The sequence below is a fragment of the Ranitomeya variabilis genome, chromosome 2 (assembly GCF_051348905.1).
Source record: "Ranitomeya variabilis isolate aRanVar5 chromosome 2, aRanVar5.hap1, whole genome shotgun sequence".
In the NCBI taxonomy this organism is placed as follows: domain Eukaryota; kingdom Metazoa; phylum Chordata; class Amphibia; order Anura; family Dendrobatidae; genus Ranitomeya; species Ranitomeya variabilis.
This window is the reverse complement of record NC_135233.1, coordinates 276,632,014-276,643,086: the sequence shown is the minus strand read 5'-3', so window position 1 is coordinate 276,643,086 and position 11,073 is coordinate 276,632,014. Positions and strand designations below refer to the sequence as shown.

Genomic DNA, 11,073 nt, shown 5'->3' with positions numbered 1-11,073 from the left:
AAAATAAATAAATACCAAAAGACAAAAATAAGTATAGTAACTTAAAAAAACCACACATTTAGAATTGGGCCCATGGAAGTGTAGCATGATACTTTGTCTCTGCAATGTGAAAGCCGCCTTGGAGGATTCAACCACAAGTGTCTTCACATCAACCAGCAGCGCAGGACTAGATTAAAACTCTAGGACACCTGTGCAACTAAGTAAAGTGATTCTAAGGAGAGGAATGGGGTAAGTTGTTTTTAAAATTTGGTCTGTGATTGGATGGTTTGTACTGTCACTCATCTGCTATTGAAAAGTCAGACATGGAAAGTAGCAAAGGTGTGGTTTCTAGTACTTGAGTCCTGAAAGGTAAGTAATGATGTATGGTGAGGATTGTAAAAGGGAAGAGGTTACCTGGTGGGTTAGATCTTGAGCATTCATTGTGTGTGTGTAATTGGTGTCCAAATGTTGATATATCAGAAAGAAGAAATTATTGTTTTGTAGCCTTTATTATTGCTGGAACTATGGTGTTTTAATACAATAACAATAGTGCTTCTCCCGTTTACTCGAGCAGAAAATTTGGCAGTCTCATGATATGGACAATTGCCTTTCCTTTTTATGTAACGTAAGTTACCAAGATATAACACTGTATTTTGTATTTAATTTTATTGTTGAAATCTATTGAGAATAGTTTAATGTGCAATATACATTCACTCCTTTTTGTAACTGCCTTCAAAGAACAGTCTGTAGCCAATTTTTGGCTTGTGAATGTAACCGTTGTAATGTGACCCTTTTTGGTAGCCAACATGCAGTGTAAAACCTCCAAGAAGGAAAATGTAGGTCTGGGTTCACACGATGCTGCTGTTGTGTGCCGTGCTGCCAAGAACCGTGTTACAAAACTGCAGCGGAAGTACAGTGCAATGCGAAGGGGCACTGGATCCCTCTTATTTCTGTTTATTTCCCTAAATGACATTGTTGATATCTAAGGAATTAAGTAGCTAAGATCAGATCTTATCCACTATAAGGCCTCCAGCACATCACCATATTTTCGATGTGGTATATCAGTAAAATATGCAACCTATAGCCTACAATTGTTGCACCTGTTGATGGTCGGATCGTATACAAAAAAAAAATACTACGGTTTGTTTGGTCAGTATGTCAGTCATTACCATCCGCGTTTCAGCAGTTTTTGTCGTATGCAAAAAGAAAAAATAAAATAAAAAAATGGAGGTTTCTCAAGCTTCTCTCCAGAAATGGTTAGTGGAAACTGGACAGCACAGGGATGGCATCCAAGTAATTTCGCTTTTTTTTTTTTTTTTTTTTTTTTTTTTTCTTCTCCCCCTTGCTGTTTCATGGACCCATAAGCATGTCTCCATGATTTTCTGCCAACCACTCAGCTCACAAAAAAACACGGACATGTGAACTGTTCCATAGATTAGTCCTACAGTACCTATGCATTCAATCCATGAAATGAAGAACATATATGAAGCTCCTAGCTGTACATTAAAAACTTCCATCTGAATGAGACCCAAGTTATTACTGTCTCGTGTTACCTCCTTCTGCCATGGAAATCGCTGAAAGAAGGAAGGTAGCTTTGCAATAAATGCTACTCCAGTATAACATAAAGGGTATGTTTCCACGGTCAGGAAACGCTGCTTGTTTGACGCTGTGCAGAGCTGCAGCGTCAAACAAGCAGCATCCAGATGTTCCAGCATAGTGGAGGGGATTTTATGAAATCTCGTCTCCACTATGCGTGGAAACCCGCATGCGGCGGCCCTGCGACTACGGACATGCTGCGCGTCTTTTCAGATCGCAGCATGTCCGTACACCTTGCGGGGACGCAGCGTCCCTGCAAGGCATAACACAGGGCGCTATGGGACAGAGCGATCATCCCGGATGTGAAGAGTTAACACATCCGGCATGATCGCGTCCCAGAAAGGGGGCGGGGCTTAGCGCCGAGCAGCTTCGCCGCTGCGGCGATACCGCCGGCCATCCTGACAGTGGAAACATACCCTTAGGGTGAACTCACAACTGCACTAAAACTTGTCGAGTGCAATGTGAGAGAACCTCGCGTTGCACTGGCTTCAATGTTGGTCAATGAGGCAGTGGTCATCTGCGAATTTTTCCTCATCTGGAATTTGGGTGAGGAAAAATTTGCTGCGTATGACAGCTTGAAACGGCTGAGACTTACCAATGATTGTGAGATTAAAATTGCACGGCACATGGATCATGCGTGTGCTGTGATACATATATTTTATGGACCCATCTCATAGGATACCCAACTTGATCAGCTGCGTACAGTAAATGCATAGTGTGAATGGTCACAATACAATAGAAGAGATATATAAATAGAAAAAAAAGTCCCCCTATAATTAATAACCAGTAAAGTCTAGGCAAACAGCTGCAGGCTAATATTCATAGCCTAGGAAGAGCCATGGATATTGGCCCCTTCCCAAACTAAGAACATCAGCCCTCAGCCGCCACAGCTGGTGCATCCATTATATGCGCCAGTTCTGATGCTGAGCCTTCATTCTTCCTACTTGCCCTGGTGCGGTGGCAAGTGGAATAATAGTTGTGTAGTTGATGTAGCTGTTTTTATGTTCGCTGACATAAAGCCCAGGAGTTGGTAATGGAGAGATGTCTATAAGACACTCCCATTACTAACCCTATAATCAAATGTAATAACGATACAGAGTAAAGTCCTTTAATTGAAATAAAACCTCCCTGAACCCTCTTTTCCCATTAATTAAGAAAAAAAAAAATCCTCACCTGTCCAGTGATGATCCAATTGTCCCACGATGACCTCAACTCAGGTACATGTGGCTGCTTTGCTGAGCGGTCACATAAAATACGATCACTCAGCCCTCATTGAGGAGACACTGAGCGTGAAGAGGCAGCTTCAGTGTCGAGCGCTGATGTCAGTAAGGTGGCTGGAGTTTATAGATCTATATTTATATATAACATTGTTTTATTAGTTAGTAAAATCACTTGTAATGACAGAATTACTGTGTGTAACTAAAAACGCATGGCATAGAGATGCGAGGTGAGGAAAAAACGCATGACCCTCTCCAGCTACTCTATGTACGCAGGTGTGAGCGAACCCTTATGGTGAAAGTTACACAACTAAAGTTACTTTGAATGAATTCATCAGATTCGGGGGGCGCCATGCTTCTTCCCTCTCTGGCAAAGCTGGCCAAAACTGGCATGAAAATGTCAAAAGTTGCAAAAAAGGCTTGTGCAATTTCAGGTTGTACAAAAATGTTGTGACTTTTCAAAGTGTTGTACACGTAAGCACTTAAATGCATTGACCCCAAAAACCTTTGTAAGAAAATGCGTTGATAATGTGATCAATGATCAGGCTTCTATGGAAAGGGAGATAAATGAGCGGACATGACAAAGGACATGACAGCTTTTTCTGAGTTTTGTCATGTACTTCTAATCACAGGGAAAAAAAGACAATTTGTGTGTTGTTTGTTTTTTCTCCTCCTTATCCTCTGACTCAGACTCTAATGACCTCAGGCTTCCTCTTCCAGTGACTCATGAATCAACTGATTTGGCATTTAAAAAATATTTGTTCTCTGTCAAGGGTCTTCTAGTATTTGGATATTTATGACCGATCTTTAGGTCTTCAACATCTTGGGGTTTAACACCTGGTTTCCCTACCATTCAGCTGGCTGTGGCCGGATGTATGCAGTATATGTAGTTGCACCTTAGGCCTCTTTCACACTAGCGTCGTGCACTGCACGTCGCTATGCGTCGTTTTGCAGAAAAAACGCATCCTGCAAAATTGCTTGCAGGATGCGTTTTTTTCTCCATAGACTTTTATTAGCGACGCATTGCCACACGTCGCAACCGTCGTGCGACGGTTGCGTTGCGTCGGACCGTCGCCACCAACAAACGTTACATGTAACGTTTTTTGGTGCGTCGTGAGCGTTTTTTCCGACCGCACATGTGAGGTCGGAACTCCGCCCCCCGCCTCCCCGCACATCACAATGGGGCAGCGGATGCGTTGGAAAACTGCATCCGCTGCCCCCGTTGTGCGGCGCTTCCACAGCTAGTGTCGGTACGCCGCAACGTCGCATAGCGACGTGCAGTGCACGACGCTAGTGTTAGAGTAGCCTTACATTGTGCTGTGCTGTTCACAGGTCCTACTAAAGTCAATAGGAGCTGAGCTGCAATACCCAGAAATGGCTGCAGCCCTTTTCACTGTCTACATCCAGCAACTGCCAGAGCTGAAAACAACTGAGGCATCATCAACATCTTAAAGGGAACCTGTCACCTCTTTTTTTAGCTTTTAAACAATCCCCATTGTGTTGTTAGTGATGCAAGCTCCAAGTACTAGGTGTAAAAACAAACAAAAAAGGCCAGGACTGATTATATAAATGACAGTGATCAGTGTGTCAACATAGTGTGGTCCGATTCTCTTGGATGAGCGAATAGGAGCATGCTGTGCGGAGAAGATGGGGAGGAATTCTCAGTGTCGGTGTGCAGAAATCGGATGTCATCTGAGTGCAGTCCAATGATTTTCAAGCGCTTATTGACTTGCATGGCCGAGTGCGATTCCCAATATCATATCAAACTGATTTGCTGCTAATTTTATTCATTTTTTTTTATCCAGGACATGTGTGCGGCTCCATAGAATAACATTGGTAGGAGCATGAGCCGAAATTTTATCGGATCAAACTCTGAAGGGAATTAGGTTGGTGTGATCGAGCCTAAAAACTATCTACTTTAAGATTACACCATCTATTAGGGTATGTGTCCATGTTCAGGAAACGCTGCGTGGGGCCGCAGCGTCAAACACGCAGCTTCCAGATGTTCCAGCATAGTGGAGGGGATTTTATGAAATCCCGTGTCCACTATGCGTGGTAAAACGCACCCGGCGGCCCTGCGATTCCGGACATGCTGCGCGTCTTTTAAGATCGCAGCATGTCCGTGTTCCTTGCGGCGCCGCCGCAAGGAATAACACAGGGCCCTATGCGAGGAGTGCGATGATCCCGGATGTGTGCAATGAACACATCCAGCATTATCGCGTCCCAGAAGGGGGCGGGGCTTAGCGCCGAGCGGGTTTGCCGCTCCGACGAAACCGCCGGCCATCCTGAACGTGGACACGTACCCTTAGTTGGCTTTCTTTCTAGCAGAAATTTTCTCCATAATGTAGCACATTAAGCTATGCCCCTCTTCACTGAACCATGCCCCTTACTGGACAACACACAGCAAGTAGTAATAAAAAAAAAAAAAATCTACAGCAGGGGTGGGCAATAAACTTTCATGAGAGACACTGACTGTAGTGGAGGCCAAACCAACAGGCTGAAATTAATTCTGCTCAATATTCACATGATTAAATAGAACTAATTATTTTATATTCTTGGCAATTGTCACTTAATGAGAATAAAGTATGCTAACAAATATATATTAGCTCCCCTATATACCTCAAGGCCCCACATTGCCTACCCTATACAGTGAACGCAAGCCCTCCACATATACAGTGTGCAAAGAAAAACAAACCACATTACTCGTCTCGCTCCTGTTCCCCCCTCCCCAGTGCTTTGCTCCGGTCTCCACTGCACTGATTACTGTACATCAGACACTATGTAATGACATCACATCGGCTGTCTGTTATACATGCTGATTGGTGGAAGACGGATGAGGTGGCTCCTCCTCCACCGATATATTCACTGCTGTCTGCATCCTGAAGGGCGAGGACATGGTGCAGCCTGTGGAACACTTTCAGCCCTTCTGCTGTATGACTGTGGGCTGGATTAGAGTGGCCTGATGTGGCACGTTGGCCACACTTTGACCATTTCTTATCTATAGTCACAGAAGTTCAAATTGTGTCAGAATACAGGCAAATTTCACTCAATAAATCTTCCCAAATATTGTAAGGGCCTTCCTAGGCTGGAAAAAAAAATTAAATCAAGGAGATTGAATTTTGGAGACCCTGATCTCTCTAATCCTAATATGAGGGAGGGCCAGGGTCGCAGTCATGGCCGAGGACACTGGGTGTTTGAGCCCTGGCCTCCCATCACATTAAAACAATGTCCATTACTTTGCATACCTGTGGCTCCACGTTCTGCCCTGTCCGGGTCCCCCCTGCTCTGCTGTAGGCTCCCTTTAGACGATGTTGCACAGATTGAGACACAGTCCTTTTCAACTTTCAAATAAACAACTTTACTATTTTCTTTACGCAGCACATCCAGATTCTTCACAGCATTTACAATAGGTTTCACATTGCACATTTCTTCCTCTTTCCTGTCTGTCACACAGCACATACTCGGGTCGGACCATACCGCACTGTTCCTCAGCGTCCTCCCAATTCAGCTCTGCTACAGATAGACCTTCCTTAGTCTGTTTCGCACCAGACAAGAGATTATCAGCCTCTGAAGTTAGTGGCCGCTAGGCAAGCGACCTGCCCATCTGTACTGTACATTGCGAAGACACAGCGCACTCCTGGTCCAAGCTCAATGCATCTGAGTTCCCTCAGCAGTTTTGACCTGGTTCTGAGGGCATCTGCCCATACTATAAGCTGCCACATACTGGAGCTACCTGCGTCCCCGTCCTGTCACTGTTTCTGTCTTTAGTCTCCTTGCTTGTTGCTGTACTGGCCTACTGCCGATCAGGCCCGATGCTGTGGATGGCTGGGCTTCTCCCTTAATGAACGTTGCGTGGCCACTGCTATAATTCCGGGCACTTAAGCCCATGCAGGTGGTTTGGGCACCTTGGCCCAATTGACTCAAATCAGGAAATCCTCCCTGTCTTAGCTGCAGCTGACCCCTACTATGTTTAACTGTACTCTGCTCTATTACTTCTACTAAAATGCCCCATCTAGTGGCCAGAAACGAGTACTACGCTTTCCCTATTAACAAACACACCCTATAGCAAATACGTACATTACATTATGCACATAGCAGCATTATTAAATATTCACAGTAGGGAAAAGCAACATGCACATACTTCACATAAACTACAACCATATCAACACAAGAGAAGGAAGTGGAGTATTACACGGTCCCGGCACACCCCTTGCACTAACAAAGGTCTTCCCTAGATAGATTTATTTACATCCCACCTGAATGCAAAAAACATACATTTTCTCTATACATGTGAGACAAAACCTTTTAGGTTGGATTCACTAGCTCTAAAAGCTATTTTTCTACTAATTTACATGAAATTGAGGAAAATTCTAGAGGAAAAAGTAGGAAGCTAAGTGCATATAGCCTGACATGCATATCAGGAGCTTTTTTTTTTTTTTTTTTCTTCTTCTTGCATATTGATGTAACTGTGCATTGGGGACTATGTGCAAGTGTATGGGCTCCGGAGCTGAGCGCCCTCCATACAAAGCAAGTACCACCTCTGTTATGTGCAGGCAATCAGTAAACGCTGCGGGTTGGATGCCCCCTACTTGTGCATCATCCAACCCGCAGCGTCCAGATGTTACAGCATATCAAGAAATACCATGTCCACTATGTGTCCATAAATGCCTGCGGCTCCCCTGTGGAGACGGACATGTGGCGTGTCTCTCCAGCCCCCAGCATGTCAATTTCTCTGGTCTTACACTTGTCTCCGCAAGAGAAATGTCACTCATACAATGTTTTAGACGCAGCGAATCAACATGGTTCAGTGAACACATGCGGATTCACCTGCGTTCAATATACTGCAGCACTTTGGACGCAGTGAACATGCGCTGCCAATTCCTGATTGTCCCTGCACACACCCTACCACAGCTGGCATTTCCTGTAACAAAAGTGACTGAAGCTAGATGTGATCCCTGCAATTTAAAGGGACTCTGTCAACAGGGAATGAATGTTCAAACCAGGTACAGGAGCCCGGTGCCCCCTTGGAATGGTCAAACCTTTAAGTGCACCTTTTCACTAATCCACACTCTTCCCCTACTCTTCTTCCCTTTTTTTTTTTTTTTTCTCTTGCTTAATAGAGACAGAAATTTAAAAAAAAAATGTAGTCGGGGAGGTGCACTAAAATGGTCACCCCAAGGGTGCACTGAGCGCCTGTACTTGCACTCATTCTTTGCTGACCGTTCCTTTAATAATTTAGATGCTGCTTTCAGTTACTGACAGCAGAATTGGTACGGTGGCCGGTGCAAGCAAGTACCTGCACTTATTTCCCTCGCAATGAGATCACTGGGTGCCAATGGATTTCCTTGACTGCTGGGGACCTACTGAAGGGCCCCGATTAGTGCCATCTTGGTTTTCCCTGAAGCCCAACCCATAGGTCATTATTAGTGATGAGCGAATATACCCGTTACGCTCTGGTGTCCTCCGAGTATTTTTTAGTGCTCGGAGATTGTTTTTCGTGCCGCAGCTGAATAATTTACATCTGTTAGCCAGCATAAGTACATGTGGGGATTCCCTAGCAACCAGGCAACCGCCACATGTACTTATGCCGGCTAACAGATGTAAATTATTCAGCTGCGGTAATAAAAACTAAATCTCTGAGCTCTAAAAATACTCGGAGGACACCCGAGCGTGCTCGAGAAGTCTCGAGTAACGAGTATATTCGCGCATCACTAGTTGTAATGGAAAAGGAAAAAAAGTAAAAATTTTATTTTCTTAAACATATACAAAAGTTTAAATCATCTACTTTTCCCAACTCATTAAAGAAATTTTCTAAAAATAAATTTGTATGGTATTGCTGATTCTATAAGAGTTTATACTATTAATATATCAAATTAAAGGGAACCTGTCACCCCCAAAATCGACGGTGATCTAAGCCTAAAAGATGAGAAAAAGAGGTTAGATTATACTCACCCGGGCGGGCGGTCCGATCCGATGGGACCGGGAAAGGTCAGAGAGGCCAGGCGCCTGCGCACTGCAGTACTTTGCTCTGCCCTCAACAGGGCAGACAAAGTACGCCTGCACCAGAGCCGCAGCGTGAAGACGAGGAGGAGGTCATCTGATGAAGATGGGTGTCACCCTTGGGTGAGTATAATCTAACCTCTTTTTCTCATCTTTTAGGATACATCGGGGGCTTATCTACAACATTCCAGAATGCTGTAGATAAGCCCCTGACGCTGGTGGGCTTAGCTCACCCTTGATTTTGGGGGTGACAGGTTCCCTTTAACCTAAACGGTGATAAGGTTCATTATTCATGGGGCCGAACAATATATTAAATAATGTAGAACAGGAAGTGGTGGGATGATGCGAAGGGGAAAAAAAATCAGTTATGTGGCCCATTGCAATTGTTTTTTTGGGTTATTTTGTTAATTTATACTACTTTCATAGATCATTAAACAAATATTTAATTTTCAAGTTTGCAATTTACATATTTTAATGGAGCATGTAAAAAGCTAGTTTTCTGTGTAAGTGATGAGCTGTATATTGGTAGTATAGCTCTTTACTGTAATTGTTCTGGATGAATGAGATGAAGTGTAAACTCCATGTAACTTTGGATTTGTTTTCAGGTATTTGAGAATTTCTTAGAACTTGGACTCTACAGTAACGGACAGAATAAAGCTTCACTCCATTGCTGACCGCCCCTACCGGGAGGATAACATGTAATACTTCATTCTCCAAAGTTACGAGCAAAAGAATGCAGGAAATAAATGATATACGTCTGAATACTGCTTTAATTCTGAGGACCCTTTGGTGACCTGGGAACGAGTAGGGGTTTCACATTGTGGACTGGACATAAATGGTTATGTAAAAATGAGTGACAACAATTTAGCCGAAGTAGAGAACATACATTTGTACGGAAGGCCTGACTGTGCCGAGACAATGGAAGAAGAAAGTTTTACTGTTCTGAAACCTTCTAAAACATTAATAGCTGATTCTGGGCTGAAGGAAGATGACAGTCATTCCGAGGTTGACATCCCGCCTTCCGAATGTGAACAGTACTTTAGCACCCCAGTCCAAAGTGTGCATAAAGGAGGGTCTTGTGTTCTTGACCTTCACGAAAATCCATCAGGCTACAAAAGCTTCTTCAGTTTAGAATGTAATGAGATAATCCAACAGCTAAAAAGTAAGGCAGCGCAGGGTTGGAGCGCAAGCAAAAGGAAACTTGAAGAATTGGACATCTCCACCATTGAGGCAGAGCCGCTTCCCCTGCTCTATTGCACTCCCAAGTCTGTTTTGGATGAAATTACCTGTAGTGCCAAAAGGAGACGAATTGATTATAAAGGTGAGGATGGTGGTTTTCTTCCTTCATATTTATGTATTAAAATTGTCAAGTTCATATGTGTAATTTTATTTTGTGTTCTCTCCCAGTTTCTGCGCTACAACTAATAGCTTCTCAGTGTTGAAGAGTATATAAATGTACCAAGTATTTGTTAATGTAAGCTTTAATATATTAAGTTGATTAACTCATCATGACAGCATCATATGTTGTACTTTCATATCCACATAATCTATTGTTGCCAGATTGAAAAGATGGAAAATTGCATTTTTATTTTTTTTAATTAAAAATGGTTCTACAATCAAATTGTCCGCTTGTTTGACAATGAATTGTGACGTAATCTACAACATCGAGTAATCAATATTTATAGCTTGAGCGCACAGAAACGGTATCTACTTCTAAAGATGCAAGACTTTCTAAAGTCAGGAAATTAGTATTAAAGGGGTTCTCCGGTCTAAAATGTGTGCGTGCGCTGGGCGGACTCCTAAGTTTGCAGTCACACGGAGCGACTGCAGACTTATCATTTTCGACCGGATAACCCCTTTTAAGCATTTTAATGAATTCAGAGACAATATTTGCTTTAAGCAACAGTTGGTTAAAATACTGTGCCCAGCAGGATGCAGAAATTCCACATTTCAAGGAAAAACATTAATGACTAATATTATAGTTGGGTCTGATTCCCATGACAGGTTCCCTTTAATTCCTTGAAAGTTGCTTTTTATAAAATGTGTAGATATAGCAGAGTATGAACAAGCACTCATGACATAATCCCTGCTTTAAAGAGGACCCGTCATCTCCCCAATTTATGCATCGCTGTTAAAATAAAACACGTAATTTTAATATATTTTTGGAATAATGGCTCATTTATTTACCACAATTTCAGTAATTATACTTATTTCTTCCACAGCACTGGCTTTAGAAACCTTTTGTTTTTTCTATATTAACCCCTTTACTCCCAAGGGTGGT

General features: G+C 43.0%; 1 protein-coding gene across 1 annotated transcript in view; it reads left to right on the top strand.

The window, feature by feature from the left end:
• Positions 1 to 228: 228 nt before the first annotated feature.
• LOC143805518 (uncharacterized) overlaps positions 229 to 11,073 on the top strand; it is a 55,472-nt gene continuing 44,627 nt past the window's right edge. The window contains exons 1-2 of the mRNA XM_077284982.1: positions 229 to 348; positions 9,398 to 10,113. Of these exons, the coding sequence (XP_077141097.1) occupies positions 9,642 to 10,113 (472 nt within the window). The 5' untranslated portion in view covers positions 229 to 348; positions 9,398 to 9,641. The remainder of the gene's footprint in view (positions 349 to 9,397; positions 10,114 to 11,073) is intronic.